Below are 19,047 nucleotides of genomic sequence, written 5' to 3' on the forward strand. Positions count from 1 at the left end.
AGAGACCAACCCCTGCCAGACTACAACCTCCCTTAAGGTAGTTGTAGACAGCAATAAGGTCACCCCTGAGTCTCCTCTTCTCCAGGCTAAGCAACCCCAGCTCCCTCAGCCTTTCCTCATAGGGCTTGTGTTCCAAACCCCTCACCAACTTACTTGCCCTTCTCTGGACTTGTTCCAGCAAGTCAACATCCTTCCTAAACTGAGGGGCGCAGAACTGGACACAGGACTCAAGGTGTGGCCTAACCAGTGCAGTGTACAGGGGCAGAATGACCTCCCTGCTCCTGCTGGCCACACTGTTCCTGATGCAGGCCAGGATGCCATTGGCCCTCCTGGCTGCCTGGGCACACTGCAAGCTCATGTTCAGCCTACCATCGACCAGCACCCCCAGGTCTCTCTCCACCTGGCCACTCTCCAGCCACTCTGACCCCAGCCTGTAGCACTGCATGGGGTTGCTGTGGCCAAGGTGCAGAACCCGGCCCTTGGATGTGTTCAATCTCATGCTGTTGGATTCTGCCCATCTGTCCAGCCTCTCGTTATCCACCACTTATACTGCACATGAGCACAAAAGTAAGGGCAGCAGCACCACCCTTGGCTTGCAAAGAAGCAATTAAATGGGTAGAGATACTTCATATAACTGGTGTTGGTACCAATAAATACAGGATATGGCAATCTTTCTATTCTGGCTGCTTCAGAAATTCGGTTAGAAGGGAAAAAGGAAAAGAAAAATCAACTTGAAAAATCTTTCTTGATTCCATATCTATGAAATTTCAGCTTCACAGAAGCTTCATGGATAACACTGAAAAAAGCATGGAAAACAAGATTTATTTTTTTTTGAGGGAATAATGCATCAGAGTTTGGCAGGACCCCAGGTCAGGAATATAGAAGGTGGCACACTAGGGAGAAGCTGTAGTGATAAGAAGATGAGTTGGTTGCTGTTTAAACCTGCAATTCAGTACCCACTGAGACTGGAGGAAGGATCCCATTCGTTGTCACAATCAGGAGACAAGTTGAATAGTTTCAGATATTGCATAAGAAAATGTCAGCTGGAAGGGACTCCCAGAGCTGTAGTATACTCCCCATACAAAGGCAAGATCAACATACCAGGCCATTCTGACAGACATTTGCTTGCTCCCTCCTCAGCCCCATGCTGGAAATTCCAGAGCCTCAGCTGATGACCTGTTCCAGCCTTTGCTGTCATTGCAGAGTGGCATGGAGCCTTGAGCTGGCACAGAAGAGCAGAGGGATCCATTACATGATGTCAGTCCTTGTCATTTCATGGTTTCAATTTGTAACATTTGTCCTCTAGAGCAAAGTCCTGGTATTGTGACATCTTATGGTTGCTTTTCAAGTCCAAGTCATGACAACAGTCTGGGACTTGCATTTTATCACAAAATACCATGGAGCTTAGACCCTTATTTTAAAAGATTTGAGAGGAATGCTGGCACAGAGGGATGTGCTGCAATGTGTGACCTGGATAGCAAGAATGCACACCACATATTTGAGGCTTTCTGGCCCATTAACCAGCAAACAAAAGTAAGACCCTTCAGTGTCAAAAGGAATGACTCTCCTTTCAGCAGGTTTTCAGGATGCACCTGTTCAGTCAGCTTGCACAATGCATCCAGGATGATCTTGTGGTCAAGAGGGCCAATGATATCCTGGGGTGCATCAAGAAAAGTGTGTTCAGCAGGTCTAGGGAAGTTCTTCTCCCCCTCTACTCTGCCATGGTGAGACCACACCTGGAATACTGTGTCCAGTTTTGGGCTCCCCAGTTCAAGAGAGGCAGAGAACTGCTGGAGAGAATCCACAGAGAGCCACAAGGATGATTAGGAGATTTGAGCATCTCCCCTATGAAGAGAGAGTGAGAGCCCTGGGGCTGTTTAGTCTGGAGAAGAGAAGACTGAGAGGGCATCTCATCAATGTGCATAAATATCTGAGGGGTGGGTATCAAGTGGAGGGGGGCAGGCTCTTTTTGGTGGTGCACAGTAATAAGACAAGAAACAGAAGGTACAAGCTTGAAGATAGAAGATTTTACCTCAACATGAGAAACTTCTTTACAGTTGGGGTGACAGAGCACTGGAACAGGCTCCTCAGAGAGGTTGTGGAGTCTCTTTCTCTGGAGACCTTCCAAACCCACCTGGATGCATTCCTGTGCAGACTACCCTAAGTGATCCTGCTTTGGCAGAGGGTTGGACTTGATGATCTCTGGAGGTCCCTTCCAACTTCTAACGTACTGTGAGACAGTGGTACTGTGATCTCATTCCAGCTGCCTGGGCTTTAGCTGCTCAGCTTGCTCTGCTGCTGTTAGTCTCTGTGTTGCTATTTGTTGCTGTTCCTGGTGTGTTGAGAGGATGTTACATTTGCCAAAACAACGCCGAGTATGGGAGTAATTAAATATGGAAAATCCTTTGTTCCAGGCTGTCTCCTCTGTGGCTTCCATGTGTGCCTCAGCTGATGGGCATGGCCTTTCTGCTTCACTGGTCTTCCAGGCCTTCCCCTCCCTCAGTCCCTCTGTCCCCTGAGGCTGGGCACCGAAGCTGTAGCACAGCCCTTGCAGTTCAGTGCTGCCACATCAGTCTCTTCAGATCTTACCATGTGCTGAATTGTCTCTTACCAGGAAATCTCTCTGAGTGTTTTATGTTTGAAAGGAGAGGAATGGGGCTGAGCCAAAGATTTCTGATGTGACATGAGACGTTGTGGCATCCTCTAGGGCAGAGGGCATTCAGTGCTTCTGGTCTCAGGTTTGCATTCTTCCATCAAAGATTCCTTCAGAATCACAGTGAAAAGTGAACAGCGACTGCCAAGGTAGTACCAAAAACTGCTGAGCAAGAATTCTTGTGCCAATTAAAGACTATGAGAACAACAGTTTCCCACACCTGCGGGTGGGAGACAGTACACCCTACCATGCAGCCTTCACTGCTCAAACTGCTGACACTCTCGCCTTCGGCCCTTCCTGACGACAGCTCTCTGCCTGTGTTACTGGCCGGGATGTGCCACCGCCCCTAAGCTGGGTGGACACCACCGGGCTTTGCTGCCACCCAACGGAGAAGTGCAGCATCTCGGTGATGCTCACCTGGGCCTTGTTTAGCATCGAGTGAGCAGTCAAGGTATTGCTGAAAGCAAAGTGAGAAATAACACTGATTGCTTTAGAAGACAGGAACTTTTTGTATAGCTCATTCCTAACAAAATCTGATGTTTGTGCAGAGCTTGCCTGACAGTCTTTGAATCATGAACAGCATGAAAAACAGAAGAGGTACTTTCCCTCTTCTACTGATTGTGTCTATAATGACAAACATTGACTCTTTGTACAGGACCTGGGAAGTGTTTGAGGAAAAGAAGATCTACCTTTGTGTTGCTGCTGTGTATTTTTCCCCTCTTTGATGGGTGGGCGGTTAGTGAGGGTTGATGAATTAAGGTAACTGACAACAAACACATTTGTTTGTTTGTTTGCAGATTGTGCTGGGTGTGGAAGAGACATAAAAAATGGACAAGCCTTGCTAGCTCTGGATAAGCAGTGGCACCTGGGATGCTTTAAGTGCAAGGCCTGTGGGAAGGTCCTAACCGGGGAATACATCAGCAAGTAAGCAACCTCTGTACTCTCAGCAGGAGTTCTTGCTGCCCATGGAGAAGAGCTTGCAGCAAAGTTCACCTCTTGAAATCCAATTTTGAACACCTTTCTGTACACAGCAGAATCTTTGTTCCCTGTGGGAACCGAGCTGGGAAAGGAAACTGGCAAGTGCAACTGAAAGGAGGTGTTTAACGATAGTAGTCTAAATTTAATACCAGTGCAGAAGCAGAGTATATCTCCGTGTTCCCACAAAGGATAGGTGAAGTCCTGCATGTGTTTTGTGTATTAGCCAGATAAAGCTTTGTGCCATTTTGATTTCTGATGTGTTTTTTGAAGAGAGAACAAAGGAAACTGTCCATTGCTTACTTTTGCTAGAGGATGAACATAGTGATGTCATTGACCTGACACTTTCTCATCTCCATATAAGAAACTAGCATAGAGGATTTTGAGTGGAAGTGTGGAGGAAGAGAACAGGAAAGGAAATGAAGATACAGTCTGTTCTCTTCTTCAAGTATATAGCAACGAGAAGAAACAGGGAAACAATGAATGTTTCACAAAGCTGTCATTAGAGGATATATAATATTAAATGAAAAGTAGCATCTCTAATTTTTCAGAAGTTCAGAAAAATATTCCTAAGATGTTTTTGCTCCTACTATGTATGTTCCAACAAACTCTATAACCTTACACTTAAAAGTTGCTGCTTATACTCTTGCAGGCTACCAAACTTTTGGTGTTTTTTTCCCTGAAAACAAAATCACCTGCCTATGATAAAGACTTATCTGCTGTCATTCCTGTAGACATAATTCCCCTTATTCCCTAAAACTGCACCACCTGTTGCTGTCAAGAGTGTTCTAAAGAAGGAGATTTACTTCAGTGGTTTCTGCTTGGTGCCTTTTCTTAATGGGAATTCAAGGAATCATTCTAAGAGGCACTAATGTGAACAGGATTTGTTTCCATTGAATTCTCTCCCATTTACCTATTGCTGTGTGGAAAAGTTCCAGACTGAAGAAAAGGGAGAGTTTAAGTTATGCTGTAACCCATTTATTAAAAGGTTGTTTGTAAATTGTGGGTCTTCCTTTTCAGAGATGGAATTCCTTATTGTGAAAAGGACTATCAAGTTCTTTTTGGAGTCAAGTGTGAAGCATGTCACCAGTTCATTACTGGGAAAGTTCTAGAGGTAAGTGCTTTGTAAACTAAAATTTAAGAATTGGACTTGTGCAACTGTAGAGGATACAAAAATTCTCATAGAAACATTGGAGTCCCTATTACAAGAGGGATATGGATGCAGTGGAATGTGTCCAGAGAAGGGCCACAAGGATGATCGGAGGGCTGGAGCTCCTCTCCTATGAGGAGAGACTGAAAGAGTTGGGGCTGTTCAGTCTGCAGAAGAGAAGGCTCTGAGGCGACCTAATTGTGGCCTTCCAGTATCTGAAGTGGGCCTACAAGAAGGCTGGGGAGGGACTTCTCAGGATAGTGATAGGACTAGGGGGAATGGAATGAAGCTGGAGGTGGGGAGATTCAGGCTGGATGTGAGGAGGAAGTTCTTCACCATGAGAGTGAACATAGGTGTTCAAGAGGGGATTTGACATGGCACTTGGTGCCATGGTCTAGTCATGAGGTCTGTAGTGACAGGTTGGACTCGATGATCTTTGAGGTCTCTTCCAACCTTGGTGATGCTGTGATACTGTGGTGAAGCCCTGGAATGGGTTGTCCAGGGAGGTGGTTGAGGCCCCATCCCTGGAGGTGTTTAAGACCAGGCTGGATGAGGCTCTGGCCAGCCTGATCTAGTGTGGGGTGTCCCTGCCCATGGCAGGGGGGTTGGAACTAGATGATACTTGTGGTCCCTTCCAACCCTGACTAATACTATGATACTAGATCTTAAAGGTCTCTTCCAATTGAAACAGTTCTGTGATTCTATGAAAGGTGGTTTTTTTCTGCTGATTTTAGAGCAAAGTTTCTAATTTTCAGAAATATTTGCAGTGTTTTAGCCTTGCACTTATTAAGGAAAGTACATGCTTGAGAATTAATTGCACTTGTTTCTATGGATCTGTGGTTTCTGCATTTCTCTTGCAGTGGTTTTGTGCAAGGTCTCTTGAACTGCTTATTCTGTGTCATATTTGACATATTTATAGAGGTAATTTGAGTACTGGAATTACCTTTGGCAACCACAAGTTTGTCAAAACTTACAACATGAGATAGCTCTGGGGCTGGGGTCAGAGTGGCTGGAGAGTGGCCAGGTAGAGAGGGACCTGGGGGTGCTGGTTGATGGTAGGCTGAACATGAGCTTGCAGTGTGCCCAGGCAGACAGGAGGGCCAATGGCATCCTGGCCTGCATCAGGAACAGTGTGGCCAGCAGGAGCAGGGAGGTCATTCTGCCCCTGTACACTGCACTGGTTAGGCCACACCTCGAGTACTGTGTCCAGTTCTGGGCCCCTCAGTTTAGGAAGGATGTTGACTTGCTGGAGCGTGTTCAGAGAAGGGCAACAAAGCTGGGGAGGGGTTTGGAGCACAAGCCCTATGAGGAGAGGCTAAGGGAGCTGGGGTTGCTTAGCCTGGAGAAGAGGAGACTCAGGGGTGACCTTATTGCTCTCTACAACTACCTGAAGGAAGGTTGTAGACAGGCAGAGGTTGGTCTCTTCTCCCAGGCAGCCAGCACCGGAACATGAGGACACAGTCTCAGGCTGTGCCAGGGGAGGTTTAGGCTGGAGGTTAGGAAGAAATTCTACACAGAGAGAGTGATTACCCATTGGAATGGGCTGCCCAGGGAGGTGGTGGAGTCACCATCATTGGAGGTGTTCAAGAGGAGACTTGATGGGGTGCTTGGTGCCATGGGTTAGTTGTTTAGGTGGGTTGGATTGGTTGATAGGTTGGACTCGATGATCTTGAAGGTCTCTTCCAACCTGGTTTATTCTATTCCATTCTATTCTAAATGAAGCCACATGATCTGAATCATGCTGAGTCCATGAGAGGGAGAACGTGCTAGAGGAGGTAAATTAGAATTCAGGAACCCCAAGGCAGAAAACACCTGAACTGCTTTTTCTTGACTCTCAGCTGGAGTCCTCAATGTTCTCACTGAAACTGAGAAAATCTTTTTAGAAATGTGTATCTTTTGTTGCTAGCACTGATCTCCATCTCCTGACCTTCTCTCTCACATTGTCAGTGAGGTCTAAGAAGCAAAACTGTTCTTTCTCTTCCTTGTTGGAAATCCTGTTCAATGGAAAGAACCTAAGGTTTAAACTCCGGTCTGGAGCTGGGCCAAATGTCTTCACTCCAGCTGCAGTGATTTTTAACACTGCTCTTTTCCTGGAAAAAGAGAAAAAAGGGGGGGGGGGGAGGGTAGTACTTTTACATAATAATAGATTAATAGTAGATAGAATAGGGAATCAGAAAAAACCTCAGTTACAGGTGCATTTTTGTGAAGAAGAAACTGGATGTTTTGCAGTGAATAATATGAAAAACTTGAAAGTGTTACAGAAATCCCAGCAGCTGGAATGGGCTAGTGAATGTGTACTACAGGTTCTCTTTTTTTGTGTCCCATCTACTACAGATATTAGACTCTGTCAGCCACAGTATAAAAAGTTTCAGGTCTGACATAAAGTGATAACAGCCTCTGGGTTAGTGCTGGAGGTTTCTGTGGTTTGGTGGTCAGAATATTAACCAGGATGGTAGCCACATATAAGGGACACTGAATGGGTGGTGCTACCCAGTGCATTTGTCACTGCATCTACTGGAAGGAAGTACAAACAGCCAGGCTGTTAGTCTGCCTCCTTTGCAGCGTGTATCTAATTCCTTTGGAGACCTGCACTGATAATTAGTGAGAACAGTCTGAGTTTTCCCCTGAGTAGGAAGGCTCTGTCTCTGGTTTTAATCTAGTGGTCTGCTACCATCTGCTTATCTATTCCTGTCTACTGATGAGTTTTGCAATTTAGTGCTGTGTATTGGTGACACCAGAGTTGCATTCCAGTGCAGAGGAAGCACTGTAGGAGAGCAGTAATTGGATTTGTGAGATTGGGAAGGGTGAAGAACTCTAAAATAATTTTAGATGCACAGAAGTGCTCTAACCTACAAGCAACAAAACCTATTCAGAGGCGTGGACATGAAAATGATAAAAGAGAAGGTTAATAGAGGCTGTGGAGAGCTGGGATGAACTAAACTCTTCTTATTTGGAGCCTTTTGTGTGGTAGATATGAATATAGCAAGGTTGCACTTGAGCATTAGTGAGAAAGAAACCTAGTTTTTTGAGAGGATCGTGAGCTGTATCCTTTCAGAACCAAGTATGTTGAGACTAAGTTCAGCTGACCTAGTTCAACTGAACTAGGACTGAGCTGTCCATCATAATCCAAGGTAAAGTTCAGGTTATTGGAGACATTCTGTCCTGGGCAAAACTTTGATGCAGTCATTTTGCTCCCAAGGTTGGTTCCTTGCTGAAGCAATGAAACATATCCAACCTCCTGCAAGAATCCACCTCTTGGAAAACTCAAAATCAGATGAAAAGAAAACAAGCCTGCAGAATCAGAATATGCTGATGAGTTAGAAATAGACTGTTATCAATACATGGAAAAGACTCAGCATGCTGAGTGCAGGGTAAGACAAGAAATTTGGCTGTTTATCAGCGGTACAACCCATAATAACACAGTAGAGGGCAGCAGCAGCTCTCGATAGGAAACTAAAACTAAACTTCAAAGCCTGTAGAAGTTGAGTTACTCTCATAGTGCAGCTCTTGAAGTCTGAAACACGTCAGTTGGACAAATCCTTTAAAAATTTCACTAGGGAGGCCAGTCAGACATTGCCTTAACAGCATTGCAGCGTGTATTAGCAGCCAGGTTAGTCCATGAACAGAGTTCTGCAGGTATCACCTGGCATGGCAGATGCAGGAGAGATGTTCAAGCACGTTCTGTCACTAAGTGGTGCTTGAAAAGATCAGAAGATACAGGTGAGCAGCTAACAATCAATAATCAGAGCAACTCCTCAGAACCACAGGCTAGTTTCTTGGCTTGGCCTAGAAAACTTTTACACTGTCAGAGATGCACGGTTCCAAAGGGGCAGTACTAATGCCTGTAAATTAGGCTAAAGGAACTAATAAATCAAAACTTAGGATGAAAAAATCATGTGTCAGCAAGCATGTCCCCTTTGGGTAGAAAAGGTAGTCCAAAGGACGGGGTCAGAGCATGACATAAATTCTCTGGTAATAACAGAGATGAGAGCTCGGAAACAGCCACAGGGCCACGCAAGATAATTCACAGAACAGGATGCCACAGTTCAGGGAGGGCTGCAGAACTGTCTGAGGCAGGACAACTAACAATTTCCTTGTCCAGTACAGGAAATAACCCACAACCTTTCAGTACACCTGAAGTTTTAATTTCCATGAAGCTTGAGATTCTCACAGGAGGATTACTGTCTTCCCTCTTCTTCTTTGGTGACATTTCTTTGGCAACGTTTCTTTGGCACACTTGGCTGTTCTTGATGATTTCTATTATGTGGATTTTCTCTTGCCCTGCTGCCTCTCTTGGGAAGGAAACCACATTTTCAGTGTGAATTAGGACAATTACAGGAACTATCTAGGTAAAGGTTATGGCATTAATGACCAGCTCAAGTTATACCTACTAACATCCATTGGGGAAAAAACCCTAACCAAACACTTTGTAATTTGCCTTTGTTAACAAAAATGGTAGTAGTGAACTCGCTATTTGCCAATAAAATCATTTGGCAGGAAGAGATTCTGCTGTTCCATCATTCTCAACCAAAGAAATAGTGAGAAGTGTTTGTAGGGAAGTATATAGTGCATTATATACAGACTCCTCCCTCTAATGGATCACAAATGATTAGCAGCATGGCATTGTAGTGCTGCTTCGGTTTCTGCTTATTCTTATTGTATCTGGGGCAGTCTATAGAAACACTGAAAAACTGAAGGGAGATAAAAGCATGGAATTTAGCATTGGGTTCATAGGTGCTGATGGTATTTGTTTTTCCAGCAAAATGATTTTTGGTAGTATTAGTGTTATCATTTCACTATTATTAAAAAGAAACTTTGCAACATTGCAGCTCACTTTTGTCCCTCAGTATGGCTTAGCACCTCTGAAAAATCAAGCTGTCTTCTTACAACGAGTAGCCAGCAGGAGAGACAGCCACTCCCAACGTGGACCTAAGAGTCTTCATCTCAAAAGCAGCTATGCTGAAAGAGTTGGGGCTGTTCAGTCTGGAGAAGAGAAGGCTCCAAGGAGACCTAATTGTGGCCTTCCGGTGTCTGAAGGGGGCCTACAAGAAAGCTGGGGAGGGACTTTTTAGAGTGTCAGGTAGTGATAGGACTGGGGGGAATGGAAAAAAAACTAGAAATGGGTAGATTCAGATTGGATGTTGGGAAGAAGCTCTTCCCCATGAGGGTGGTGAGACACTGGCACAGGTTGCCCAGGGAGGTGGTGGAAGCCTCATTCCTGGAGGGTTTTAAGGCCAGGCTGGATATGGATGTGAGCAACCTGCTGTAGTGTGAGGTGTCCCTGCCCACTGCAGGGGGGTTGGAACTAGCTGATCCTTGAGGTCCCTTCCAACCCTAACAATTCTATGATTTTATGCTGTGCCCCCAGCAAGCCTGTCAGGCCAAGGTTTGCATTCAAACCTTGAGATTCCAGCCTTGAGGGGATGGACTTTCTCCAGCCAGAGGTGATCCCTCTGCTCAGTTAAGAAATGCATTACTAGAAAAACAGTACTTACTTTGCTTATATCCACAGATCATGGAAGATTGGGGGGGTTTTCCCACTTCTTTTCTAGGCCATGTATGTATCAACTTTAAAGTAGCCACAAAAATATTCAAGAAAAAGGCCACGTGCTTTTAAGACAGCTCAGATATTTATCATGTGTTGTTTGGCATATTACTTTCTGTGACAAACAGTCACAGCTGATAGATGAGTGCATGCCACCACACTAAATGTGACAAGTATCCAATATGAAATAGATATTGTAACTTTCTGGAGCATATTGGCTATGTTAATACTTGAGTGTTTCAGGGAATGTTGTCAAGGCAACTGAGATCGAGTGTTCTTCCCTGGGTTTCTCTGGCAGAAAGGAAGCTTTACTTATAAAAAAATTACTAATTTTCCATTAACTCCTCTGAAACATGGTTTTATCAGGCAGTGATGGCATAGTGAGAGTGAGAACTTCTACACAGACTGTCAGCTAAGCTATTTGTTTCATAGCATCAAGGCTTGCCTGTTGAAAGATGCCCATCTGATCCTAATCCTGCTAAACTCTGTGTGTGTTACTCCACAAATCCAAGTAAACTTCAGCACATGTTTAGCTATTTGAAAGATGGTGCCATAAATAATTTCTGTTTGTGTGGTTATCATACATAATATAACTATTCCTTAAAGGCCTAAGTCAAAATATGTTGAATCAATGAGAAGCTTTCCACTGACTTCAGGGAATGGTGGCTCATGCCTACATCCATGGATTCCATCTTTGCTTATCTGAAGTGTTTTACCAAACTTCTCAGCCACATTTCTTTAGCTCTGCAGAGAGAAGACATCAAGACAGAAAGAGGTGGATAGTTTGCATGACATGATACAGAGAGCCTGAGAATCCAGATTTTCTCCCTTTTTTTGGCTCTTAGTGATACAGTTAGGCTTTGATCTCAAGATCTAGAGATGCTAGATCTGCTATGTCTCCACTGTGTTGTTACTCTACCCACTTATTTTTACAACACTACTTGCTTACTATTCATTTGCAAATAAAAAGCCATTTTGTGATTACTCCTGGCTGTGCATACGTCGAGTTCCTGTTCTGATGGGTTGCTGACTGCCCAGTGTTTCTTTCCTGGGCACTGTTGAAACTTGCACCCAACCTTGTAAGCAGTGGCATGACGCCACTTTAACAGATGGACCCGCAAAGAGAAATGCCAGGGCACCAGAAGGCTCCCTTGACTTCAGCCTGCAAGGTCAAGTTCTAAGTGTGCTTTTGATACTGTAATTTATGCTGAGGTTTCCCATGATTTTAAAGAGGAATAGTAACTTAAGATGTGGCATTTAATGTGAAGGAGGTTTAGTACTTGTAGATAACTGTGACTTTAATGTGCTAGCATTTTAAGATGTCTCCTCTGTGCTGCAGCAACTAACTGATAGAATGTCAATTCTGACACCCTGCTTTCTGAAGTTAGAAATAAAGAACAATAATTATGGGGGAGAAAACCAAACAAACCACAAAAGTTGTGTAAGGAAACTGTATCCATGTTTAAGAGGCAAAAAATACGAGCTAAGAGAGCTTGTGAATTCTTCAAGTGTTGTTGTTTTCAGAGCTCGATTTAGAAACTGGTGCTGTGAGGGGTTCAGAGAAGTTTCTGCTAACTCATTACACGTAAATGAGTCTCTGTTCTAAAAGAGTGACTGACAAATAGATGACAGAACAATACTGATGGTTCACACAGTAAATGATTTAGTCAAACAATGTGTTTCTGTTGTTCAAGGATGTGCCTTCTGCCAACACTTACCCAGGCAGCAGCTTTGCTCTCGTGAGTGTTAGTATTCAGATGCTTCAGCTGGCTTTTAGGGAAAATCAGTAGCCTACATGTTTAAGTAATTTATTTTAAAGAGATTTAGCACCATAGCTCAAGTGTGCACTTGCAGCCCAGAAAGCCAATCACATCCTATGCTGCATCAGAAAAAGCATAGCCAGGAGGTCTCTACTCTTCTCTGCTCTGGTGAGATCCCACCTGGAGTAGTGCATCTAGTTCTGAAGCCCCTATTACAGGAAGGATCTGGAGGTGCTGGAGCATGTCCAGAGAAGGGCCACGAGGATGATCAGAGGACTGGAGCACCTCTCCTATGAGAACAGACTGAGGGAGTTGGGGCTGTTTAGTCTGGAGAAGAAAAGGACACCTAATTGTGACCTTCCGGTGTCTGAAGGGGGCCTACAAGAAAGTTGGGGAGGGACTTTTTAGGGTGTCAGGTAGGGATAGGACTAGGGGGAATGGAAAAAAAAAAATAGAAATGGGTAGATTCAGATTGGATGTTAGGAAGAAGTTCTTTCCCATGAGGGTGGTGAGACACTGGAACAGGGAGGTGGTAGAAGCCTCATTCCTGGAGGTTTTTAAGGCCAGGTTGGATGTGGCTCTGAGCAGCCTGATGTAGTGTGTAGTGATGTAGTGCCCATGGCCAGCGGGGTTGGAACTAGATGATCCTTGGGGTCCCTTCCAACCCTAACAATTCTATGCTTCTATGTGAAACCATTACCTTTCTTTGCAAGGATTGTGGAATAGAGTGTAGTTGGGTACTTCAGTACATTTGTGTGTCTGGTCCTGTGTTCTTGGAACAGTACCCTTCCTAGGTGTAAGATTTACGTGGCTCCTCATACAGGTTTTATTTCAATTCCATTTAGAAATGTTGCATGAAAGGCCAGTATATATTTTCCTGCTGAGTGAGATATTTAGCAAGGCCATTTTCATAGTGCTTATGCAGGAAGTATCACAAAATGTGTCATTTACAGGATTTTAATGATGCAACCTGTACTAGTAATACAGGTTGAGCTGAGGTAAAATTTGAAACACTCTTGTAAATGAAGCAATTGATGAACTGAACAAAGAGTGATGATATGGTGACTTCAGTTGGGTTTGGCTTTTGTGGTATGCTAAAGCTGTGGTAAAACAATATTCCTGCCTGTATTACCATTGTGTTTTCACAGCACCTAGGTGTCTGCTGATCTGGGTGTCTTACAGGCTTGGGAGAGGCTTTGCTCTCAACCCGTATCTCCCAGGCATCACTGTCACCTTCACACACCACAACAATGTAGGGGAAAAAGTTACAGAGCAAATGGGAATCGGTAGAGTTCAGTGCATGCTGTGCTAGTCCTGTGATTTGTTTTGTGCTTAACTTGACTGCTGTTAGAATAAATGAGAAAACATGAACATGTGGCCTGAATATCCCAGGGCAGACCAGAAAAAGCAGCAGCAGCAGCACATGCTGCGATCCTTGGCCCTCAAACTGATATATACTAGTGACCACAGGACTTTTTTTATCATGGAAAATACCTGTGGAGACATCAGGCAGGGTCAGTGCATAGAGCCCAGTGTAAATTCATCAGGTGTCCATCTCACACAAAACATGCAAATAGGATAAAGGGGTACATGTCCCAGCATGAGATGTGGCCCCAGCACTCTGCCCGAATTAAGCTTAACTGGACTAGAGGACAATCTCGGTTCAACTGTTTCTGACAAAACTAGACTAGCACCCAGGAGGCTCTATAAATTCTTCAGAAGCCATAGAAGTAATATTTAATAACTTCCAGGGAGAGAGAGAGCACTAATTTCATACTCTGCAAACGCCTCTCCCCAAGGGAAAGTGTTCTGAGTTGTATCGACATCAAATAGTGACACAGAAACGGTATGAAATGATCCTGCCCCTGCCTGGGCCGGTGTGCTTCCCCCTTTTCCTTTTCCAGAATGAGCTGGCCGTGTGGCTGCCGGAGTGGCTCTGATGTGCAGGGAGGGTTGTTTGCTTGTTTGGGTGGGTGTGTGCAGCAGTGCCTGAGCGCCAGCAGAGGAGGAGTGAGGCGCGGGGCTGGGTGCAGTTACAGGCACTTCACTGCCAGCTGGTTCGGAGAGAGCAGAAGCCGGCTGCGCATCGCTTCGGGAGTCTGCCTGCAGGGCTGAGGACAGAATGGACCTAGACTGAAGAGTTACTGTCGGAAGGTAAACCCCTTCCTGTGAAACTCGATCTGAACTGGAAGGGGTCATGGTGTTCTTTTGGCAGGGAGAGCGGGGTGTAGCTGTGCGGCGGGACTGAATAGCTTGCAGTGGTATCATAAAAACTTGTACTTTTGTTCCTGTGCACCAAAGGATTGTTTTAAAAGGCTGTGTGTAAGTCTGTGCTTTAGATAGAGTGCAGCTAACCTGATTTCGATCTGCCAAGTACAGAGGAGAATGGCATGGAGCTTGGGCTGTTTCTGATTGCAACTGATTGCTGATGTATGCAGAAACAATGTGTTTCTTTATCTCAAAAAATTCTTTATATGGCTTGCCTTTTTTGTCCTTTTTTTTGTCCTTTTAATATCCCTCCTGGAGATGTGTGGAGATGTGGAGATTGAAATAAGGTTGGTTTTCAGTTTCCCTGCCTTTTTATTGAGAAGCCTGTTTTATCAGCTAATACAGAACACTGGTTTATTTTCTTTTCCTTGTGTAAAAATGGGGAAATGAAAAGTTTAACAATATCTCAGGGTATGGGTAAATGTTTCAGACAGGTTGTCTACATGTCTGAGTAGCAGCATAGTTTTATTTAGACTACCCTTCCCTGGTGAAAAATATGCTAGTGTGATTGCCCAGAACACCACACCTTGCACAGGGTCAGAGATCTGGAATAAATATACTGCCAGAAAAATACTTTCAATTGCTCCATGTAAAATTCTCTTCAACAGGATTTTGGTGACACTTCTTTTTTTTTCACCCCCTGAATTTGGCAAGAGAGATACATGTAGTTGAGAAAGACTTGACACACAAAGATGACAAAAGAGTTTCTGAAGTTGACAGAGCCCTAACAGAAGTTCAGTTGCTATGGCAGCATAATCACAAGGCATTAACTTCTCAGCAGTGGTTTGGAAACCATCCTTCAGTCAATCCCAGTGTCAATAGGAAGGGGAGGAATGTTAGGAGAATGTGGGGATGGTGAGAGAGAGGAGCAAGCTGTAACAAGTAATTTTGAAAAAAAACCAAAACCCTAGCCAATTAAAGCTTCTTTATTGCAACAGAGGGAATTGGGGAAATCTTGCAGGTGCTTATAAAAATATGGGGTGTGTGGAAAGTGCTTCCGTGAGTAGCGTGTTGCTGATTAGGATCTGTATTCCCCGGCACGGTATCTGTAGCTTTTACCTTTTAGATGTACTTAAATATTCTCCACTGTGTTTCTTGCACTAAATATTACTGGAAAACTTTAGCAGGCTAACCAAAAAAGACTTTTAAATGACATTTCAATAGAGGCATTTATGTTAGTATAGAATTTCTCATTGCTGACAGCAGCCTTTGTGCTAGCCAGCCATTGCCTGTATTCCAGTAACACCCAGCAGATATTTCATAGTATCATGGTATCAGTCAGGGTTGGAAGGGACCACAAGGATCATCTAGGTCCAACGCCCCTGCCATGGGCAGGGACATCCCACACTAGATCAGGCTGGCCAGAGCCTCATCCAGCCTGGTCTTAAACACCTCCAGGGACGGGGCCTCAACCACCTATTTCAAACAAGTAGATTTTTTTCATGTCTTAGAGGTTTTTGTAGAAGAGTAACTTACCTGGATACTTTTTCTTGTTACATAGCAGTATTACAAGTTCAGTTGCATGGCTGTCACTGCAGAACATGGCTTGTTCTTTTCTTGGACCACTCTGCTTTGGGGGGGGTGGGGGATGGAATACTCTCATTTAGCAGCTTCCATTGCTTCTTCTTTTCATCTTTTAAACCTTTGCATTGTGCTAGTGCTACCTGCCACAATCACCCACAGCACAGATACACAATTGATAATGATCCCTGCACCAAAGTAGTTAATACTGAAAACAAAACTCCCTTCAGTGCCAGAGTCTCCCTGTCATTTGGGATGTGGTGATAGGGGAGCTTGAGGCAGCACGTAGCAATACAGAAGTGTTTCAGCCAGTTTGGGGTTTTTTTGCTTCTCCCAGGATAAAAAATTAAGTGGTGAAATGCTTTCTTTGCAGGATTATGATCTTTCATTGTTAAGACCTACTTTAAATCTTCCTATCAGTGGAGAGTTTGCCACTGACATCTAGAAGAGCAGGACAGGACTTAGGCCTGTCCCTCATAAAAAATAATTGTTGGGAAGAATGCAGCAATAATGTGTTTGAAATTTGAGAAGTGGAGAAGAGCCTGTTGGGGCAAGGCTGTGGCTGTCACCTGTTGGTAACAGGCTCCATCCAGGTATTTCACCTGATGTTTACTCTCTCTGAGGATTCAGTCTCCTCTCTTTTGTCTTGTCAGGGTGCTTTCCTGCAGGAAAGTAAAAACAAAAAGGCAGGAAAGAAAGCCAAAACAAAACCGAAAGAGATGTCTGGAATCTCTGGGGACAAGTCCACAGAGTTAACACCTGTCTTCACTGAGCAAGTGTTTTACAGGTGAAGAAATATGATACACTATTATGTGAGTGCTTGACTGTTCAAAATGACCACCTGGAGCATGAAATGGGTAGATTTTAATTACATGCTCCTACTGGATTAGATGATCATACAGGTGTAATTGTTCTTGGCTCTGAGCAACCTGATCTAGTGTGAGGTGTCCCTGCCCATGGCAGGGGCGTTGGAACTAGCTGATCCTTGAGGTCCCTTCCAACCCTAACAATTCTTTGGATAGATATCTGGAAGCTTTTACTTTGTAAGAGGGAAAAGTATCACACGAGAGGCTCCTTTTCATCACCAGCAACACAGCTACTCTGGCACTTTAACTGTGAAACTAGCTTGGGGTGTTTTGTGGTTGCACAGGTCTCTGAAATTAGCATCATAAATCACTTGAGTACGAGTTAAAATCTCAAGAAATTGACTAGTACATATAGGAGAGAGATTTATTATGCATACAGATGGACTTGCTGCTTTGAATTCTGTAAAGCAGTTGTATCTTGGCTGCAAAATTTTTTTCCAAGTAGTGATGGAGTTCAAGAGGGGATTGGATGTGACACTTGGTGCCATGGTTTAGTAATCATGAGGTGTTGGGTGAGAGGTTGGACTTGATGATCTTTGAGGTCTTTTCCAACCTTATTGAGTCTATGATTCTATGACTGAAGCAGTGAAAAACTTTAAGCAGAGTTATCTTGGCAGCACCCTGGAACTACTGCTGTTGAGACAGCAATTGTGGAGGGCCTTTACTGTGTTGAAAACCCAATGGTAGCAATTTCTGTTAGCTATTCCTTTCTGCTTTGTATCTATCACTTCTTTCCTAGTCATCACTACAGAAATACGTCATGTCGTGGTTATTTTGTTAGAATCTATTTCCTGTGGTAAGTAGAACGCTTGATTTTAAGCAGAGCTGAAGAAAACTGTGTAGGGAGCAAAATCTCTGTATCTTGACTCTGGCAAACATCCTCTGAAGGATGTTCATGTCATATGGATTCAAAGGAACACTGCAGTTTTACATCTGTACTCAGAAACTGCATGGATCACCAATGAGAAAACGAACAAACAGGACCAAAAGAGTGGACTTCTGCTGGAAGAAAAAGCCTCTCCTTTTAGCAGAGTCCATCTTGGCCATCTGACATTTATTCGAAGTTCTTGCATTTGAAAAAGGGACAACTATTTGTCTGCACTATCTACACACTGCTTATCTTGATGCCTTTTGATATTTTCATTTTGAATTGTAGTGCAATGTAAATACACTATTACAGGAAGGATATGGATGTGCTGGAGCATGTCCGGAGAAGGGCCACAAGGATGATCAGAGGGCTGAAGCTCCTCTCCTATGAGGACAGGCTGAGAGAGTTGGGGCTGTTCAGTCTGGAGAAGAGAAGGCTCCAAGGAGACCTATTAGTGGCCTTCTGGTGTCTGAAGGGGGCCTACAAGAAAGCTGAGGAGGGACTTTTTAAGGTGTCAAGTAATTATATGACTAGGAGGAATGGAACAAAACTAGAAATGGGTAGATTCAGATTGGATGTTAGGAAGAAGTTCTTCCCCATGAGGCTGGTGAGACACTGGAACAGGTTTGCCCAGGGAGGTGGTAGAAGCCTCATCCCTGGAGGTTTTTAAGGCCAGGCTGGATGTGGATGTGAGCAACCTGCTGTAGTGTGAGGTGTCCCTGCCCATGGCAGGGGGGTTGGAACTAGCTGATCCTTGAGGTCCCTTCCAACCCTAACAATTCTATGATTCCTTTGGCTGTTTTCCTTAGAAATGTCTGGTATAGTAAAATCCAGGCTGATAATTATACATGGATGCCTCTGGAGTTAAGAGCAATGCAACTGGAGAGAAAACTATTTGAAGAAAATTTCCCCTTTCCCCAGGCTGTCATGTGTGCTCGCTCTGACCTCTTGCAGAAAGAGATTTCCAGAGGTAGCAGGTAACACTTCAGCTGATCAAGGATAAACTTCATTCTTTAAACTTTTTGAAGCATAGTTGGAATGGCAGTGACTTGTGTGTAGTTTGCTACAAGATCAGGCTCTAAGCACTAAAAGATAAAAATATTCCCTGCTCAATTCACTCCTAGCATGTTTTCCTATTAGAACAATCTGTGAGTCTACCAGATACAAATCAGCAGTTGTTGCTTCATGTCTGCTTTGTTTTGTACAGCCTCTCTCTGGTTTATATTTTTGGGTTATTTTCCACGGATGTACTGTCTGACTTCATCCTTGAGTTTGTCTCCCCTCCTTTTGGCCTTCACAACTTCTTTTTTCTGTTGTCCTTGGGACACTCCCTCAAAACTGAATGGAGACATCAGAATGGAGACCAGCCTTGCTAAGTCACATGCCAACAGTTGCATGGTTCCTGAAAGAGCTTTCTGACACAAAACTGGAAAGACAATTT

The 19,047-nt window shown here is 44.1% G+C and overlaps 1 protein-coding gene across 11 annotated transcripts in view; it reads left to right on the top strand.

Moving 5' to 3' along the window:
- ABLIM1 (actin binding LIM protein 1) overlaps positions 1-19,047 on the top strand; it is a 212,515-nt gene that overhangs the window by 131,260 nt on the left and 62,208 nt on the right. For all 11 annotated transcript variants that reach the window (XM_054163606.1, XM_054163602.1, XM_054163607.1 and 8 more), the window contains exons 5-6: positions 3,451-3,577; positions 4,649-4,742. In XM_054163606.1, coding sequence (XP_054019581.1) covers positions 3,451-3,577; positions 4,649-4,742 — 221 coding nt within the window. The remainder of the gene's footprint in view (positions 1-3,450; positions 3,578-4,648; positions 4,743-19,047) is intronic.

The sequence above is a fragment of the Dryobates pubescens genome, chromosome 8, assembly GCF_014839835.1.
Source record: "Dryobates pubescens isolate bDryPub1 chromosome 8, bDryPub1.pri, whole genome shotgun sequence".
Taxonomy (NCBI): domain Eukaryota; kingdom Metazoa; phylum Chordata; class Aves; order Piciformes; family Picidae; genus Dryobates; species Dryobates pubescens.